The sequence below is a fragment of the Saccoglossus kowalevskii genome, chromosome 6 (genome assembly GCF_978046115.1).
Source record: "Saccoglossus kowalevskii chromosome 6, keSacKowa6.1, whole genome shotgun sequence".
NCBI classification, from domain to species: domain Eukaryota; kingdom Metazoa; phylum Hemichordata; class Enteropneusta; family Harrimaniidae; genus Saccoglossus; species Saccoglossus kowalevskii.
In genome coordinates this window covers 30212449-30234388 of record NC_140646.1, presented here as the reverse complement: position 1 = coordinate 30234388, position 21940 = coordinate 30212449, and the positions used below count along the sequence as shown (strand labels likewise).

Genomic DNA, 21940 nt, shown 5'->3' with positions numbered 1-21940 from the left:
ATCACAACACTACTACATGCATAGCAAACTGCATCCGCTATAGACATCACAACACTACTACATGCATAGCAAACTGCATCCACTATAGACATCACAACACTACTACATGCATAGCAAACTGCATCCACTATAGACATCACAACACTACTACATGCATAGCAAACTGCATCCACTATAGACATCACAACACTACTACATGAATAGCAAACTACATCCACTATAGACATCACAACACTACTACATGCATAGCAAACTGCATCCACTATAGACATCACAACACTACTACATGCATAGCAAACTGCATCCACTATAGACATCACAACACTACTACATGCATAGCAAACTGCATCCACTATAGACATCACAACACTACTACATGCATAGCAAACTGCATCCACTATAGACATCACAACACTACTACATGCATAGCAAACTGCATCCGCTATAGACATCACAACACTACTACATGCATAGCAAACTGCATCCACTATAGACATCACAACACTACTACATGAATAGCAAACTACATCCACTATAGACATCACAACACTACTACATGCATAGCAAACTGCATCCACTATAGACATCACAACACTACTACATGCATAGCAAACTGCATCCACTATAGACATCACAACACTACTACATGCATAGCAAACTGCATCCACTATAGACATCACAACACTACTACATGCATAGCAAACTGCATCCGCTATAGACATCACAACACTACTACATGCATAGCAAACTGCATCCGCTATAGACATCACAACACTACTACATGCATAGCAAACTGCATCCACTATAGACATCACAACACTACTACATGAATAGCAAACTACATCCACTATAGACATCACAACACTACTACATGCATAGCAAACTGCATCCACTATAGACATCACAACACTACTACATGCATAGCAAACTGCATCCACTATAGACATCACAACACTACTACATGCATAGCAAACTGCATCCACTATAGACATCACAACACTACTACATGCATAGCAAACTGCATCCACTATAGACATCACAACACTACTACATGAATAGCAAACTACATCCACTATAGACATCACAACACTACTACATGCATAGCAAACTGCATCCGCTATAGACATCACAACACTACTACATGCATAGCAAACTGCATCCGCTATAGACATTACAACACTACTACATGCATAGCAAACTGCATCCACTATAGACATCACAACACTACTACATGCATAGCAAACTGCATCCACTATAGACATCACAACACTACTACATGCATAGCAAACTGCATCCGCTATAGACATCACAACACTACTACATGCATAGCAAACTGCATCCACTATAGACATCACAACACTACTACATGCATAGCAAACTGCATCCACTATAGACATCACAACACTACTACATGCATAGCAAACTGCATCCACTATAGACATCACAACACTACTACATGAATAGCAAACTACATCCACTATAGACATCACAACACTACTACATGCATAGCAAACTGCATCCACTATAGACATCACAACACTACTACATGAATAGCAAACTACATCCACTATAGACATCACAACACTACTACATGCATAGCTAACTGCATCCGCTATAGACATCACAACACTACTACATGCATAGCAAACTGCATCCGCTATAGACATCACAACACTACTACATGCATAGCAAACTGCATCCACTATAGACATCACAACACTACTACATGCATAGCAAACTGCATCCACTATAGACATCACAACACTACTACATGCATAGCAAACTGCATCCACTATAGACATCACAACACTACTACATGAATAGCAAACTACATCCACTATAGACATCACAACACTACTACATGCATAGCTAACTGCATCGGCTATAGACATCACAACACTACTACATGCATAGCAAACTGCATCCACTATAGACATCACAACACTACTACATGCATAGCAAACTGCATCCACTATAGACATCACAACACTACTACATGCATAGCAAACTGCATCCGCTATAGACATCACAACACTACTACATGCATAGCAAACTGCATCCACTATAGACATCACAACACTACTACATGCATAGCAAACTGCATCCACTATAGACATCACAACACTACTACATGCATAGCAAACTGCATCCACTATAGACATCACAACACTACTACATGAATAGCAAACTACATCCACTATAGACATCACAACACTACTACATGCATAGCAAACTGCATCCACTATAGACATCACAACACTACTACATGCATAGCAAACTGCATCCACTATAGACATCACAACACTACTACATGCATAGCAAACTGCATCCACTATAGACATCACAACACTACTACATGCATAGCAAACTGCATCCACTATAGACATCACAACACTACTACATGCATAGCAAACTGCATCCGCTATAGACATCACAACACTACTACATGCATAGCAAACTGCATCCACTATAGACATCACAACACTACTACATGAATAGCAAACTACATCCACTATAGACATCACAACACTACTACATGCATAGCAAACTGCATCCACTATAGACATCACAACACTACTACATGCATAGCAAACTGCATCCACTATAGACATCACAACACTACTACATGCATAGCAAACTGCATCCACTATAGACATCACAACACTACTACATGCATAGCAAACTGCATCCACTATAGACATCACAACACTACTACATGCATGAATGTATACGTAGTGTTATGGGTGTGTCAGTTTCATGGATGTGACTTTGAGATACTTTATGAATAATAATGAGCATGCCAAAGTATGCAATTTTCAACAACTTTAAAGCGAGGGAGTCGTCACCTACACATGCGTCAGGTGGCCAGAGTGTGTCATTGTTTACAAACGAAGCGTCTACCCATAAGCCTTTGCAATCTTAGCGTGTGTTGTTACAATCGCTTGGACTGAATTCTCGCAGGTGATGGATGACCCTTGCACGTTAATTAACTAACTTAGTTCATTTATTTTTTGACAAACTTGTTCACAATGAGGTCTCATCTATGACAATCTAGCTCACTATACGAGCATAGTTTTCATTGTTTTAATAAAAGTTAATTATACTTTGTAGTATGGAATAAACATATTTATTAATAATAACAGTGCTTATCGCACAATAATAATGCTACACAGTGATATGCACACCCGACAGACGTAACACAAACCCGTGGACTACAACACAAAACCTGATACAATTCTTGCACCGTTCACAATGCAAGAATGACTCACCTTTGTGTAAATTTCCGTGTGTTGTTTGGCAAAATATATCATATCATCTAAAGCTAACATTCCAGGGGGTGTTTCAGAGAGATCTAGCATAATATTAGTGTTATAATTCTGAAAGAAAGTAAACAAATTCAATATCAAGTTTTCTGTCATGCACTGAATATCGATGAAAACAAACAAGCAAATCAAACTACAAAACAGTCATATTTTTGTCACTGAGAGTACCGTTAATGTACTTTAATGTACTTTAATTAATGTTAATGTATTTTAATGCAGTACAACTGGAAGTGGGTAGACTGACAAAATGTAGTGATTATAATCATAGATACAGAGAGAGAAACTAGCATTAATACCATGAAAACAAATTATCCTTGGTTGCTTTTGTTCTACAAAAACAAAAAAAATACAATGTGCACCTGGTTACCAGATATGTGTGATCTTGATAAAAAAAAGCTGTTCATTTGCAAGAAACAAAGTGACTGCTAATTTGACCAAGTCACACAAAATTACACAGCCTGTGGTATTACCTATGTGTATAGTACCTGTATGCAAACTTTCAACTGAATCGGGCAATATACTAGTGAGGAATTGGCAGGGACATGAATAAAAACAAAATGGCTGCCATTCGGCGACTTTTGTTCTAATCTTGACAAAGAGATGACTTGCAAATGTTATCAAATAAGCATGATCCTGATATAAAGCTTGGATGAAATGACCCTTCTCATCTCCGACAAACATTTCTGGACTTTTTAAGTATCAAAATTTAGCAAAATTGAGGAGCAAACCAGCCATGATACAGATAAGGCAAAAATCAGTTGTCTTACCGTAAAACCCAGTTTTTTGTAGTCTTCCATACATTTCTGAGCCAGTCTTCCCCGGACTTGTTCTGTTTCAGGTTCAATTTCAAAAGCCAGTTTACGTAGTTCATTTATTGACTGTATAACCAACTGTCTCTGAGATTGCTAAAGAAAAAGTTAATATCAACTGTTACTAATATAAATACAAATTACAAAAAAAAAAAATGTCGTCCATATATGGAAATTAAATTCCCTAATATGGTATAATGCAAATGATACATTAATGGATACAACTGAGATAAAGTAAGTAATAATATTTTAATTTTACCTGTTCGGTGTCTACTTTGGTCATCAATCGGGCTTCTAAAAGGTTAAAGGTCAACTGCTGGAAGACATACAATTGGTGTGCCATCTCGGCACCAACTTCCGGTACCCGTACTACTTTCTGTTATAGTAAAGAAAGACAGAGTGAACAAGTGTGCAAACAAAAGATTGGAAAATCGACAAAGTTTGAAGAAATTCGGACAAAACCTGAAAAAAATTGCTAATTGCTAACATCTACCATATTCACTCTATTACAGACGCATACTAATAGAATTGCATATAGATGAAAAATTGTATACGTATACTGAAACATTAAAATATTACTTAATCTAAACATAGAAACACTCCTGTAATTTACATAGCGCATGCATATACAGTATATGGTGTTGCTTGTATATTACAATGAACCTCACAAGACCCCTTAAGTGTACAACTTTTGACATGTTTTTTCATTTAGTAACACTGGAAGATGTGGGCACTTGGGTCAGACATGTTGCTTTTCCATTTGTTTAGTTCATGTTACATATACTCCTCACCTCTAAGAGGACAGTTCTGACTTCTCTGGAAGACAGTTCAGCTTTTAATTTCTGTAAAAAAAATAAGAGAAACAATTTTAAATCTTACTGTTATTTGTCTTAACTGTCATTCTTATTCAAACAAATGGACTCCAATCTATAAATACATAAATACAGAAACCAATTTTTCAATCAATTTTTTAATTATTTTATGATCATTTTTTATAACATAATTTGCAAAATTATATGTGTTTGCAAAACAATCAAATACCTAATACCGGTACTGGATATCGTATATCAAATAAGCTAGGTAATAATAATTACTACAGCTGAGAATCTGAGGCTGACAATCCATTTTTTTACTGTTAAAAGCTATTCCACGTAAACAATTTTTAGCTCTACTTGATCTTTACTGCCATTCCTCATTTTGTCTATAATTGGTTTGAGTTTAAAAAGTTAGGTTACATCTGTAAAAACAGATCAAGTTTCATCAAAATGTGATTCTTTCTTTATGCCAATCAGGTAATTAATATGCACACACATTGACCCAAAACGTATCATGTCTGCATTGTCCTATGATAATTATGTACCAAGTTTCATTGTAATATGATGATTAGCGGAAAAAATGAAAATTGACTAATCATTATGCAAATTAGGTGATTAATATGCACAGATTTTTATTCAAAACTAATAAGGTATATCCATAGTACTAGAGCATCTATGTACGAAATTTCATTGAAATGTTATGAATAGTACGCGAGATATCAGTGGGAAAGTTATTAATAATACTAGTAATAGGTATTATTATGAATGGATTTTTGCACAAAATTAATCAGTCTGCGCATTGTCCTAGAGTATCTATGAACCAAGTTTCATCAAAATGCAATGAATAGTTCTTTAGATATCAGTGGAGCAGTCATGAATCAACAGCTAAAAAATAGCTAATTATCATGCAAATTAGGTAATTAATATGCATGGATTCAACCAAAAACCTAACCAAATCTGTGCATTAGCCTAGAGCGTCTATGCATCAAGTTTGTTCAAAAACAAACATATGGTTCATGAGATATCAGTGGAACGGGCAGTCACAAATACACACACATGCAGACAAACTATTGAACTGCAAAGACTCCCATTGTTTTCTCCACACATCAGAGTCAAAAATTATCTTTCTTTTTACATTGATTCTGATTGATATGCATGCAAACTCATTCAAATTACCATGGCTATATTAGTAATGTGTTGGTCATACAAAATAAAATTCATTAAGATTAAGAGTACTGTATACCTTTTTCTTTTCTACCGGTGCCCTTATACACATAGCATTCATGAGTGCTATGCAGTTCTGTTGAACTTCAGTGTTATTCCTGTGGCAATTAAAATTATATGAAAAAAAATGTTTAGTTATTTTGACCTATTCCCTCTTTGTTTGATGTCACTGAGTAAGTTTGTGATGTGACTTAGAAAAGTTGGGAATGGCACTGATCAAAGGTAGCGATGTCACTGATCAAAGGTAGTGATGTCACTGATCAAAGGTAGTGATGTCACTGATCAAAGGTAGTGATGTCACTGATCAAAGGTAGTGATGTCACTGATCAAAGGTAGTGATGTCACTGATCAAAGGTAATGATGTCACTGATCAAAGGTAGTGATGTCACTGATCAAATGTAGTGATGTCACTGATCAAAGGTAATGATGTCACTGATCAAAGGTAGTGATGTCACTGATCAAAGGTAGTGATGTCACTGATCAAAGGTAGTGATGTCACTGATCAAAGGTAATGATGTCACTGATCAAAGGTAGTGATGTCACTGATCAAAGGTAATGATGTCACTGATCAAAGGTAGTGATGTCACTGATCAAAGGTAGTGATGTCACTGATCAAAGGTAATGATGTCACTGATCAAAGGTAGTGATGTCACTGATCAAAGGTAGTGATGTCACTGATCAAAGGTAGTGATGTCACTGATCAAAGGTAATGATGTCACTGATCAAAGGTAGTGATGTCACTGATCAAAGGTAGTGATGTCACTGATCAAAGGTAATGATGTCACTGATCAAAGGTAGTGATGTCACTGATCAAATGTAGTGATGTCACTGATCAAAGGTAGTGATGTCACTGATCAAAGGTAGTGATGTCACTGATCAAAGGTAGTGATGTCACTGATCAAAGGTAGTGATGTCACTGATCAAAGGTAGTGATGTCACTGATCAAAGGTAGTGATGTCACTGATCAAAGGTAGTGATGTCACTGATCAAAGGTAGTGATGTCACTGATCAAAGGTAGTGATGTCACTGATCAAAGGTAATGATGTCACTGATCAAAGGTAGTGATGTCACTGATCAAAGGTGGTGATGTCACTGATCAAAGGTAGTGATGTCACTGATCAAAGGTAGTGATGTCACTGATCAAAGGTAGTGATGTCACTGATCAAAGGTAGTGATGTCACTGATCAAAGGTAGTGATGTCACTGATCAAAGGTAGTGAGGTCACTGATCAAAGGTAATGATGTCACTGATCAAAGGTAGTGATGTCACTGATCAAAGGTAGTGATGTCACTGATCAAAGGTAGTGATGTCACTGATCAAAGGTAATGATGTCACTGATCAAAGGTAGTGATGTCACTGATCAAAGGTAATGATGTCACTGATCAAAGGTAGTGATGTCACTGATCAAAGGTAGTGATGTCACTGATCAAAGGTAGTGATGTCACTGATCAAAGGTAATGATGTCACTGATCAAAGGTAGTGATGTCACTGATCAAAGGTAGTGATGTCACTGATCAAAGGTAGTGATGTCACTGATCAAAGGTAATGATGTCACTGATCAAAGGTAGTGATGTCACTGATCAAAGGTAGTGATGTCACTGATCAAAGGTAATGATGTCACTGATCAAAGGTAATGATGTCACTGATCAAAGGTAGTGATGTCACTGATCAAAGGTAGTGATGTCACTGATCAAAGGTAGTGATGTCACTGATCAAAGGTAGTGATGTCACTGATCAAAGGTAGTGATGTCACTGATCAAAGGTAGTGATGTCACTGATCAAAGGTAGTGATGTCACTGATCAAAGGTAGTGATGTCACTGATCAAAGGTAGTGATGTCACAGAGCAAGATAATGTCAGTAAGAAAGTTGGTGATGTCACTGAGCAAAGTTAGTGATGTCACTGAGCAATATTGATGATGTCACTGAGAACATGGGTGATGCCACTGAGAAAATTGATAATGTTACTTACATTTTTAGATGAGGGATAAGATTGCTGAAAGTGGTTTCCTGGGAAGCAATTTGATACAGATCAGAGCTGAAATACAACGCATCAAATTAATTACAGTTTATCAGTTTATCACTGTTTCAGATTGAGTAACAATAACTCACATAGTGCAATAACAATAACTCATAATTATGAAGACTGAAAGTTTAATTTCATTATTTCTGTAAATTTTTCGACCAATGGCAACTGTAACAGCAAATGCGCAAACACACTTAGATGCCATGCATAATTAGTGCACTTGTGATGTCATGAACTGTATTATCCAATCACCTTCAATTTGTAGACAAAACTAGCCAATGACATCACTCTTATCAACCAGCTCCACAAACATGAGATATCAGGTGATAACCTCATATTATACAAACATCACATGACATGTCAAAATTATGAAGTTCATGTTTACCTATTCAATATGATAGATTCCAAAATAGCCAAAGATTTTTGTAATATTGTGGCATCAATTGTTGAGTTACGATTGTTAACAATTCCAATGATCTGTAAGGTAAGAAATACTGAATAATGACTTCATCATTATAGCATGATGAGAAATGCTGCAAGTCCGGGAATGCTGTGAGTCTGAAAATGTTGTGAATCAGAAAATGCTGAGAATGCTGTGAGTCTTGGAATGCTGTGAGTCTGGGAATGCTGTGAGTCTGAGAATGCTGCGAGTCTGAGAATGCTGTGAGTCTGAGAATGCTGCGAGTCTGAGAATGCTGCGAGTCTGAGAATGCTGTGAGTCTGAGAATGCTGCGAGTCTGAGAATGCTGCGAGTCTGAGAATGCTGCGAGTCTGGGAATGCTGTGAGTCTGGGAATGCTGCGAGTCTGGGAATGCTGCGAGTCTGAGAATGCTGCGAGTCTGAGAATGCTGTGAGTCTGAGAATGCTGTGAGTCTGAGAATGCTGCGAGTCTGAGAATGCTGCGAGTCTGAGAATGCTGCGAGTCTGGGAATGCTGTAAGTCTGGTAATTCAGCAAGTCTGGTAATGCTGTAAGTCTGGGAATGCTGCAAGTCTGGGAATGCTGTAAGTCTGGGAATGCTGTAAGTCTGGGAATGCTGCAAGTCTGGGAATGCTGTGAGTCTTGGATTACTTCAAGTCTGGGAATGATGTGACTCTAGGAATGCTACAAGTCTAGGAATGCTACAAGTCTAGGAATGCAGCAAGTCTGAGAATGCTGCAAGTCCGGGAGTGCATCAAGTCTGGGAGTGCATCAAGTCTTGGAATGCTGCAAGTATGGGAATGGTGTGAGTCTGGGAATGCTGTGACTCTAGGAATACTACAAGTCTGGGAATGCTGAGGGTCTGAGAATGCTACGAGTCTGGGAATGCAACAAGTCTGGGAATGCTGCAAGTCTGGGAATGCTGCAAGTCTGGGAATGCTGCAAGTCTGGGAATGCTGCAATTTTAGGAGTGCATCAAGTCTGGGAATGCTGCAAGTATGGGAATGGTGTGAGTCTGAGAATGATTTGAGTCTGTGAATGCTGCGAGTCTGAGAATGCTGTGAGTCTGGGAATGCTGTGAGTCTGGGAATGCTGCGAGTCTGGAAATGCTGCAAGTCTGGAATGCTGTGAAAATCTTTTTAGATAGAGATTCAAAAGTCAATGCAAATATATTACTATCTTTTGGGGAAAAAAAACTTCCATCTAACTCCTAGGGAACAAAAGCATATTGGTACTGACATGACCTGAACCAAAATTATGTAAGTTTGATAAGGATGAACAAATTCTTACCCGCTTAACAAATGTAGACGATAATATATCCCATGATACAATACCATGATCCATTAATTCCAAGAATGCTTTCAAGGAAAACGCCAACACTTCTCCAGTTCTGAAAACAGCACGAAAAAAAAAACAATATTAGGTGACATTAATTGCTTTTAAAATTCTCACTTGGTGACAGAAATAATCAGCAAAATAGTTGATTAAATATAAATTAATTGTATTTTGCTGCCTGTTTAAAAGTGACTAAGGTGTGATCAATTCGTTTTCTCATTATTGTTCAATCAGTAGTACAGACAGAAATTTTCCATTGCATTAGTTAGACTAAAAAAGGAATACTACCAAGATTTGCTCACAACACCAGTTTTAATTGCGTCTGAAAACTCGTCTACTGAGTAGACTAATCAACGAGCAGCCCCTCGGCTAAGATAGCTACGCTGTTAGAAAATGACCAAATCTCAGAAAGGTCTATGTATAGTAACAAAGCAATCAAACTTGCTGTTTTCAACAAAAAGTCAAAAATATCACTTTTTACAAAAAAAAGCACAACAAATATTCATCAAAATTAGGTAATTGAAGATATCATCACAAACAAATCTGAGAGAGGTCTACCTGAGGTACCTATATGTATAATATCAAAGCAATCAGACTTGCTGTTTTTAACAAAAACTCAAAAATATCACTTTTTATCAAAAATGACAAAAATACTCATCAAAATTAGAGAATTGAAGATTTAATCAAGAAATGAACAACACTGAGAGAGGTCTGCCCAAAATACATATACACCAAGTATCAAAGCAATAAGGATTGTAGTTTTTAAGAAAAAGTTGAATAAGTAAAAAGTTGACACGGTTAACAGACAATCACATATGATAGCTCCGTTTGACAAAGTCAACAGCGGAGCTAAAAAAAAAAAAATTCAAGATTATTTGTTCTCAACATGTATTAAAATTGTTGTTCTTACTCAGTTCCTTTTTCTACTCTTTCCACAAGCATTTCAACACCTTTTCTCGAAATGAATTCACCAGCAAAAGTTACATCAGATGAGTGTTTCGCCAATCGCTTTAACGCATCTTTCTTTTCCTCCATTTTTCCAACGGAAATTTTCTCAAAGACTTCCTGTGCAGCTTTTCCCTGCGATATAAAACATGACAAATAGTAATAATCTTGTTATTTATTACATTATTTATTACATATTAATGCAATAAGTTTTCCCGCCCAAACTGAGTTGCAACACTTTGTAAATTTGTATATATTTTCTGTAATTTCTAGGCTAATTTTGAACGAAATAGACGTAACTTAATATAGAAAACAAGCAGTCTCTTGGCTGAGACAGCTTCATTGTAAGCAATGTACATTTCAATTCGAAAATTGAAGATATCATCACAAAGTGAAGAAACCTGAGATTAGTCAACTAGAGGTATCTATATGTATACGGTAAGGCCAGACTTTTTTTATTCCTTGTTTCTCGAGTTTGTATAAGGCAATTTTTTTGAGGAGGGCGAAAAAAAAAAAAAAATTAATTCTTTTTTTCCATTAGATTTGTGTGATTCTCAAAGAATTGTAAGCGAGATCATTGATCGGAGAGAAGAAATGAAATAAAATTTTATTCCATGTATAACCTTGTTTCTCATCTGCGCGAGACTTCGGTACTTTGATCACGTTACTCCCACAAAAATGCAACTTGGATTTGTTATGCGGCGGGCGGTAAAAAAATGAAGATAAAAATAATATTTTTTTAGCATTTTTTTGCGCTTACAAGTCGGCGGGCGTGAGAAATTACGCTGAAATAAAATTTTATTTTTAATAAAATTTTATTTTTATTTCATTTTCGGCTCCTGTTTTCACCAAGAAATCGAATATTTTACTTTTTACCAAAAATGTCAAAAATATTCACCAATGATATTTTTTTTTCATGAAAGTGCTATCCTGAAAAGATGCCTATTATACAAACATATGATAAAGATAACAGTTATTATTATACATCTGTCACCGTGACAACTTAAGTTACAGCGTGCCGTAATTTTGCAGTATTTTACGGGGTATTTTCATCCTACCATATTAGGAAATCCGAAAACATGGCTGCCACCAGAGTTTGCCCGGACTCCACACATTCTCATGGTGTATCATTGGAAGGAAAAAATGTACAAGGATACCTCAAAATACGCACTCAGACAGTACGCCGCGCATCGACCTCCGCTGCACGTTGGTGGATGATCCAGCTATACTGTCTTCGTGCATACTTTGAGGTATCCTCATATACAAGCTATACTCACCGGTGATATTGTCAGCGTTAATATTTTACCATTGATGTCATGTCTGTTCTTCTCCGTGATGTATACCAGCTCTCCCTCTGTTTGTTGTAGCGCATACTGATCGGGGTCAGCAATGTTCCAACCATCGCATAATTCTTTTATGATCTTAACCAAGGGCTTATCCTGAATGGCAAAATACATAACAAAATGTGATATAGTAGATAAAAACAAACATCTATTTTATATGTAATACCTTATTTGGTTTATCAGAAAAGCACCCCCAATAACATGAAACAAACACTGAATTCTATAGAGAGTGTATGATTTATTTTACATGTACTGTACACTAGTATACTGAAACATTAATAAATGGCCTTAGCTTGATCATAGACACACTCACTAATGTAAGCAAATGTGTTACTAACAGAAAAAAAATACAGTATATATATTTACTGAAACATTATACTCACTGGCCAATTTAAGACTCATTTACAAATGGATGTGACTTTGATTAAAGGAAACATCAATCCAAACAACATTATGACCTTTAAAGAAAAAGCTCCACAAATGTAGGAGAATGCAATTTACAGTTTTTTTATATCACTTTTTATTCTCTAGATATTCAACTTTTCATCAGTATTATGTAGTCAGCCATCTTGATTCTCAAGCAAAGGATTATGGGTAAAGTATGACATCATAGAATCTGTTGTCAGAAATTGAGAAAATGATAACCAAAACCACACACATAACGAAACCCCAAATGATAAATGATAGATCTAATGAGGACAAACAATTCTATGAAATGCCTGATGACTTCCAACCTGACGATGTTCAAATGCTATGCTAGCCAATCTGCTGTACAACACAAAATTATTTTACAATTTGTAATATATTTCCTGCATTATCCTGCATTTCAATTTTACGCTAATCTTGTCTGTCTTCAGCCCTGGGTGCAATTTCACCGACATGTTGTCCAGTGAGTTGTGATATATGTCAAGAAGTGAAATGAACATCTTTATTTTAAGTTGTAATCTATCATTGTAATGTATTTTCTAGAGTGCTATTTTATTAAAATTTAATTAACACATATCAGCCATTTTTCTCCACTCATTTTTGGAGGCATTCAGCTAGTGATGTTTATAATGTGCATGATCCACAATTACATTTGTATCTATAAACTATGATAAAGGTGGATATAAACAAAAAGTCATTCATTAAAATATTACTTATTTATATTATACATGTAGACACACCTCTGTCATTTAATTAAAGCACATACTGTATTTGCTAGCAAATTTTCTGAAGATTCTAAAGCATTCAAAGTAACGTGGAAGTCATTGACACTGTGTTGTAAGACCCCAGAAAAATTTGCAGTTCACTGCAACAAAATTTCACGATTTACGTTACTTATAGAGCAAATATGGTGAACCTGAACTTGATGTTTATTTCATTCTACCAGGGATTTCTAAAATGGAGGTATATGCAAGTGGTGTGGTATGCATCGAATTGAAGAAGGCCGTTTTTGCTGATGCACTTCCTTTTCGCACGTTTCCTTGTTTTGCAATATGGCGACAATCTGACTTAATTCATTTTTCACAATCACACTGTTCCAATTGTGACTATTCAATTCACACCATATCCTGGGCATTAAAGAAGTTCCCGTACATGTACAAGAGCTACTTTACAGCAATGGTATAATGTAAATACTAGTACATGTATTTGTACAGCTACTTCAGTAATAATCAATCATTTCAATATCAGATTTGTCGTAAATAATAAATTATTACACATTTCAAAACAGGTTTTTCGGGGTCAACAAAAAACATATTATAATATTCAGACTTATTTTTTCTAAAAACAAAATAAGCCAAAACTGCAATATGCTTAAAAGATGTTCACACTTATCGGTGATTAAAGCAAGTAACGTACATATTTAGGAAAACAAAAATTACAACAATACCATGCAAAACTTATATAACTGTGGAATTTCATCTCGCCAAGTAACCATACAACAATCAAGATTCCATTGCCTTCGTCGGTAAAAAGTCATTGCTTGGATTCCTTCTACCAATAACTGTTGCAAATATTATTTAACCCGTCGCTTATACGGAAGCTATTGAGATATATTTAGTTTTAGTGTCTTATTTACGCTGTTGCGGGGGTACATTGAAGAACATAAAATACGGCCTTGAATCAATATATGAAGAGGCGAATTTGTGTACAATGTATGTATACCCTAGAACAAATGTAATGTGTGACCTTTTCTTTGACCTTAAATATGACATTTGAACTATACTGTATTTGCGCATACATTGGATGCAATCAGTCACATATTAATGATCCAATATATAATACCGCACTTCCAGGATCATAAGCTCAGGAAAAGTTAGGGGTGCGTTTATACTCGCGGACCACTTCAAAAAAATGATTAATGATGGGGGGTTAACATTGCAACTATCTTACCATCGACGAAAAAATACCCAAATTAGATCTTTCGTTCACCATGCCGGGCTCAGGGAAATATTACGTCTTTTTCAAGAAAGAAAAATGCGAAACAAGTTGTTATTGATTTCCACAACACTTTTACAATGAAGAAACAAACATGTTCATAAAAATACAAACATTTTATTACAATATGATTTACAGACCTAACAGTTCAGGTCTTTCTTTAACCAATCAAAATGCTGTGTCGTACTGACAAAATTTACTGATTAATGATGATGTAATTGTTTAAAGCAATGCGGAAGTGAATTACCTAAAAACTGGTGATTCACAATTTTCGAAAGGTAAACTGAGTGTTGAGGAAATATTCAAACACCTTTCACGGTTGCCAACAGGTCACGTTGAAGAATAGTTTACTCCTTCACACCCAATTCACGATAGTCTCAATGGACACAATTACCAGGTTTCACAACTTAACGATCATATTTTTGGCTTTTCGAAAGCTACTACTCAGAGTTATATTGATTACTTCAGTATTGCAACATCAGGGTTCATCCTGAGTAAATAACAGAATAGAAACGATGCAAACCATGTTGTGTACGTTTGCCATACACTCTGAAATTAATATAAGCTTTCTCATAAAATCACAAACCAAACTACCCTACCAATCATGATTTTTATGCAATGAAACACATTTTTTACACACATATTTTAATAAATCTTGTTGACACCTGGTAAAAACACCCTGGGCCTATACTCAGGGATGCCCGCAACTTGTTAAATGTCTAAGAATAGAGGGGTGGGCTTATTCTCCGGGAGGGGCTTACGATCGGGGAAGTAGGGTGTTAGAACTACGCTTTTAATATACATCCTATTGCCAGAAGTACTTGTTAGCTACATGAATGAAGTAATTATGAAAATTACAAAGAAAAATTACTCAATATGGCATTTCTTAGAGCACACCTGGTATCAGAAACTGTCACAGAGCAAGCATGTCATGCAAATCGAGTCAGCATTCGATAAAAACAAACCAATGTAAGTGAACCATGCATTAAAGCACACACGGTATGGAAATAGCATTACTAAAACATTTAGCGAGATTTAATCTAGCTTTCGTAACTGCCACATATCAAAACTATGCAGAGAAATCTGTCTATATATTTCTTATGTAACATTAGTTAATACTACAAAGAATAAGTTGAAATTATTGATAGTCAATTTAAAAAATTTAAAGTTTTTATGGAAAATAAAAGGAAGCTGATAACCAGCTTGGAAGTTAAGTTAAACCTAGAATGTATTGTAACACTGAAATGAGCTTTCAAGAGAGGTTGTAAAAAATTCTCACATAGAAAAAAAGTTTCCTAGTGATGCATCTAAATTAATGTTAGATAGATATGAAAGAAATCTCCTCCGAATATAAATTTTCACAGGAAGTAGAATACAGTATTTGTTATCCAAAGAGGTTGCTAACAATGAAAGACATTGGACTTCTGATGCAAATGAATGCTTTCTTGAAAAATGCAGTACTCAGCTTCTCAAAAGTTTTGAGTGAGGGCGCTATTACATAAAATGTTCAGTAATGTTTTATTAATTTTGAAAACAACTGTATTTGTTTAACCACACAAATGAAAATGTAGTCTGCCTTATGAATGATTGGATGTTGAGATACAGATCTTGAACTACATTCATTAAATTAAAATGGCCACTAATCAGCCTTTTTAAATCCGATCTGAAAACAACAAAATGACATGTCCTGAAAGCTTAGATACAAGCAAATGCAAATTTAATGAATAACAATAATAGAAAGTTTCTAATTTTAATGAAAAGCAAAAACACTATGATCCATATATCACTGGCAAAATTTATTGAAAACCGTTTTCTTCCAACAATTTTGTTTGTCCCATTGATTATTAGTGTTATTATAGTGTTCTGTTTTTGTTTTTTTAGTTTGTTATAGTTATTGTTATAGTTATTGTTATAGTTATTGTTATAGTCATTGTTATAGTCATTGTTATAGTCATTGTTATAGTCATTGTTATAGTCATTGTTATAGTTATTGTTATAGTTATTGTTATAGTTATTTTTATAGTTATTGTTATTGTTATAGTTATTGTTATAGTTATTGTTATAGTTATAGTTATTGTTATAGTTATTGTTATAGTTATTGTTATAGTTATTGTTATAGTTATTGTTATAGTTATGTTATAGTTATTTTTATAGTTATTGTTATTGTTATATTTATTGTTATAGTTATTTTTATAGTTATTGTTATTGTTATAGTTATTGTTATAGTTATTGTTATAGTTATTTTTATAGTTATTGTTATTGTTATAGTTATTGTTATAGTTATTGTTATAGTTATAGTTATTGTTATAGTTATTTTTATAGTTATTGTTATTGTTATAGTTATTGTTATTGTTATAGTTATTGTTATAGTTATTGTTATAGTTATAGTTATTGTTATAGTTATTGTTATAGTTATAGTTATTGTTATAGTTATTGTTATAGTTATTTTTATAGTTATTGTTATTGTTATAGTTATTGTTATAGTTATTGTTATAGTTATAGTTATTGTTATAGTTATTGTTATAGTTATTGTTATAGTTATTGTTATAGTTATTTTTATAGTTATTGTTATTGTTATAGTTATTGTTATAGTTATTGTTATAGTTATAGTTATTGTTATAGTTATTGTTATAGTTATTGTTATAGTTATTGTTATTGTTATTGTTATAGTTATTGTTATAGTTATGGTTATAGTTATTGTTATAGTTATAGTTATAGTTATTGTTATTGTTATAGTTATTGTTATAGTTATTGTTATAGTTATTGTTATTGTTATAGTTATTGTTATAGAGGAAGGCAATAAATACAATGACGACCATCAGAAAGATTTCTTTATTTTTGGTAAGGTTATAATCCAAATGTTTGACAGCAAACCACTAGAGAAACAATTCATCATGCTTCTCAGTAATCAACGAAACTGTATTCAAGTAACAAAATACATTCAAAAGAGTCTTGACATCCGTTTTCAAGCCATAAACTAACCGAAAATAGATTTTCTTATTGTGGGTGAATTATTTGCCATTCACTCTTGTTCTTTTATTATTTTAATTTTGTGGTTTGCCTAGTTTATATATAATATTGTAATTCAATTTGTTTGTTTTTTGTTTTAATGGGTGGTGGTTGTCGCCTAGTGTCCTGTTGGACTCATAGCAATGTACACAAGGAGTGTAAAATATTGTTTGTTTACATGAAATTCAAACATGTACAGGAGGGGCACAGTTAGGATTAAGAGTTATTGGTGAGGAGGGCCGAAGGAGCTTTTGCCAATAATTTAAATATACACACCAAATACTCAAAGTCCTCTTAATAAATACTATTATACTATACATTTGTCACCGTAACGGTATAAGTTACAGCATGTGGTAATTTTGCGGTATTTATGGGTTTTGTTCATCCTTCCATATTAGGAAATGCGAATTCCAAATATAGAAAGATTACACGTGTAAGTTTCCTCTAATGATAAAAACAAACATGGCAGCCCCAAGGGTTTGACCGAACCCTATACAAAGAAGTTCGCTCAATCTCAATCTCAGACATTACATGGTCGCATCAACCTCCGCTATGCGTACTGTCTTTGTGCATACTTTTTGGTATCCTCACAATAACCTCATAGTATTATAAAAAACTAAGTAGACGGTCACTATTTTTTGATTAGTAATAGTAGCCATGGAGATAACATGATTCATTTAGTACTGGGAGCTGATATTGCTACACTACAATAAGTACATGTAAACAACAGAGGCACAAACACTCAACTCACGGAAGTACAGCAGTATTATGGAAGTAAGTTCCTAAAATAAGTTGCCATTCTGTACATTGTAAGAGGAACTTGTAGCCCCATAAATTAACAATAACATTACCTGGTGAAATGAAATTAACTGTGGAGTTTCATTTGGCATAATAACCGCCAACCTAACAATGTCACTGGGAGGTTGCCTCCGCTCGAAGTAGTCTATCCCTTCTATTCCCACAGACATGATGGCTCAAATGTCAACCGTTTCTTCACACAAATTCTGGAAGGACTGTTACTTCAACCCGGAAGTGTTGTTTTTGTGATCGCAAACCGACGCTTTTAGTTATGTCCTCAAATCTGTTGCCGTTCTTGGAAGTGGCGCAGATATTAAACGCGATGTTGACTGTCCATATTGTACTCTGGTAGCGTCACAAAGCACGAATCGGCAATTATTTACGATTGTTTTCAATCATATACCCATCAAGATGAGGAAAAGACAAGAGACTTCCTCCGGTTGTGGCGGAAATAACAACTGAGCATGCGCGTTTTTTTTTAGGTGGGATTGGAACGAGAGGGCGCCATCCGATCTGGGTTGAACATTTCGAAACAACAACGTCACTTTTACGAATGGTTAAAATCATTTCAGCATTTTTTTTTACAGAATAATTCTCAACGAAACTTAGAAACATTATATGGCAAATGAATATACACGTCCTAGAACACACAGTGATTTCTCTAAATGCATACTAATTAGGTAACTTGACACTGGTAAAACTTATTGAAAACATTATGCGCAGTTTTAAAGTTGAGCAATAATACTAAAGTGATATATCAGCGTTCCTCTGCATTCTCCATGAATTTTGTAACTTTCTATGATCACGCTAAAGAAAACAAAAACTGTGGTTACTTTCAAAAGTTTGCTGGACTCAAAAACATGTCTCAAAAAATTACATTACACAATTTTTCAGCTCGTAACGATGGAATCAGTCTAATATTAGAATTACTAGTACCGCGTTAGCTATCGAAAAGCATTTTAGCACAATTTCATTGAAAAGACGATTTTTTTCATTGCTCATGAATATTAATTTATGCAAATGAGACATTTTTTTCAGCCAATCGTGTCATGCAACTCACACTCCCCTGTTTTTTCGAATATCAAAATAGTTTGGACCAGTGTAATACGAAATTATTAAGTGTAACAAAGTTACTAGATATTATTTTCCGCCATTTGACCTGAGCTAACACATTTTATAAAATATTTGACAAGCTGGTCAGGGTGCTGACATAACACTCCGGAAGCGTCACGTCAAAGCGAAATAAATAACTAATCAAACTGCTATTAAAGATACCAAAACTAAATTAGTTTTTATTAAATTAATAATTAACTCATTTACAATCGGCTACTTTTGTGAATGTTGGCTTGATTAATCTATACATCTACCCGGAAACCTATTTTTTCATACCAATGAATATATGGAACTATTCAGGACTGTGATTCAAGCAATTATACTAATTGTGTGCGTTTTGTTGTCATTAAAGTAGAAGCCTACTCATGATTCCAAATACCCGGAAATTATTCATTTTCCAATAAATTGTACTCCAGGACATTGTAAGTATAATGGCTTAAAACAATTTAAGTGGGGTCAGCAGCATAACTTTCAAGAAAATTATGGTTGTATTTTAGTAGATAGTGGCCATCTAGTAGTATTATAGTGCTTTTACCATAGGTTTCCATGGCAGAGATCATAATATGCCATAGGAATCTATATGGCATATTAATCATGATATCAAAATGTAGGCAGGTGACATAGGCTGAAAAAAAATATATATTGTGAATGGTTGGATATTTTTTGTTGTTCTCAATTATTTTCAGAAATCTTAGTTTTTGAAAGTGGTAAAAAACATTGTGATCTATGGAATTTTGAAAAATATTAGGACATGTTTCTCAATATACGTCACTGTAACACACAAAAGAATGCAATTTCATGGTGCCGTGAGACTAGAAATTCCACGGTGACGGGCGTTACATTTAGAGAGGTTGGAAGTTATTTCAGTTGCCCTTATTACTAGAGTATTACCTCATGGAATTTGATACTGTGTTATAAGACTTGCTTATGCCACATGCATTCTCATGCCAGGAGGAAATATTCTTAGCTAGATATACAGCTTGCGCGTAATCATAAATATGTGTGTGACAGACGTTACATCAAAACACGGAGGTATACACAGATTTGTGTTTATACCTCCATGATCAAAAGGACATAGGTAAAAACTAAGTAACTTTATTTTCAGATTGTTTTACATTTGTATTTCTCCTCTAAAAATTACAATTCACTGTCAAACCCCCAAACCCAACAAAAATACATTACATTACAATGTGTGATGAACTCTACGTGACGGATGTTAACTTTTGTTCATTGGCACAGTTCGTGTATCGTCCAATACTTAGCAACAAATGTCCATTAACTTTTCAAATTGATGATATTAAATCAAGAGAAAATACAATCTGATTAAAATCTGATGTAGTGTACGGGCTTTAATTATTTTGGCCATAAACTTATTTTTTATTATATTTTTTATTAATGCCTTTTTATTTTATTATTTTACTTTGATTTTGATTTTGTGATTTTTTTTAATTCCGCCCTACCTACATCTGATCCGACGCCTATGTAAGTCCCGTTCAAATCTCGCGTAAGTAACAGCCAATCACAGCCCCCCTTTTATACAGGCTGTCAGTTGCTTACTTTTCAGTGTATACGGGCAAGCTTTCTGTACATTATATTTTGCCCACTTGAATAAACCATTAATAGAAAATTGCTAGTACATTTTTATTTACAGAAGAAATTTTACAATTTTTGTCATTACATTGAATATTTTTTTCACTTCCAACAAATGTGTACACTTCCAGATACATCTTCGCCAGCCAAGGTTCGTTCATTCAGTCATCCCTTCAATTTTACATCAAACACTGAGCATAATTATCTAGAATGGAAGCAAACAAATGAGTAAATCGTAATGATTAGAACACTGTTAACAGCTATAGTAAACAATGCAAACTGATTTTAAATTGTATAACGGTCACCGGCCCACGGAATCGACGCAGAAAATTGGAGCAAAAAATATTTCTTGATCAATTGCGATGTGTTCCAAATAACAAATATTTTATTCCAGTCCAAATCAGCTCAATTACTTTAATAAAGAGTTATTGTATAATGTACAAAATGTTGATACAATTTGATGAATATTTACAGCTACGGCTTCAATGCCGTAGACGATTTTGGCCCGATCGTCAACAAAACATCACCCGTCTTCAGGGCAAGCGACTGGAAAAAGACACCGGTGTTCTGTCGAACCGGTGGAAACAAAATCGTCACTCCCAGAATAACTACGCAAAATAACGATCTAAACTCGAACCATTCGAGCCACAATATTAACATAAAAATGACTTTCGTTGAATTTGACAATGATAAACTTACCGAAAAGCCGTGTTATTCTCGGTAGCTAATTATAACGTCGGTATAATCCGCCATTTTATTTGAGTCTAAGAAA

At 34.7% G+C, this 21940-nt stretch overlaps 1 protein-coding gene and 1 long non-coding RNA gene across 2 annotated transcripts in view; both read right to left on the bottom strand.

Moving 5' to 3' along the window:
- Positions 1-18912, bottom strand: part of LOC102805502 (engulfment and cell motility protein 1-like) — a 37528-nt gene extending 18616 nt beyond the window's left edge. Inside the window, exons 1-11 of the mRNA XM_085500352.1 lie at positions 18519-18912; positions 12172-12333; positions 10860-11029; positions 9905-10004; positions 8581-8672; positions 8142-8207; positions 6191-6269; positions 4924-4974; positions 4392-4508; positions 4091-4228; positions 3270-3377 (exon numbers count right to left, since the gene is read on the bottom strand). Of these exons, the coding sequence (XP_085356478.1) occupies positions 3270-3377; positions 4091-4228; positions 4392-4508; positions 4924-4974; positions 6191-6269; positions 8142-8207; positions 8581-8672; positions 9905-10004; positions 10860-11029; positions 12172-12333; positions 18519-18635 (1200 nt within the window). The 5' untranslated portion in view covers positions 18636-18912. The remainder of the gene's footprint in view (positions 1-3269; positions 3378-4090; positions 4229-4391; positions 4509-4923; positions 4975-6190; positions 6270-8141; positions 8208-8580; positions 8673-9904; positions 10005-10859; positions 11030-12171; positions 12334-18518) is intronic.
- A 1745-nt stretch (positions 18913-20657) lies between these two features.
- LOC146742222 (uncharacterized) lies at positions 20658-21940 on the bottom strand. Its single transcript, XR_014929836.1, has 2 exons — positions 21868-21940; positions 20658-21373 (listed from the first exon to the last, which is right to left on the bottom strand). It is a non-coding gene; the product is annotated as an uncharacterized LOC146742222 (long non-coding RNA).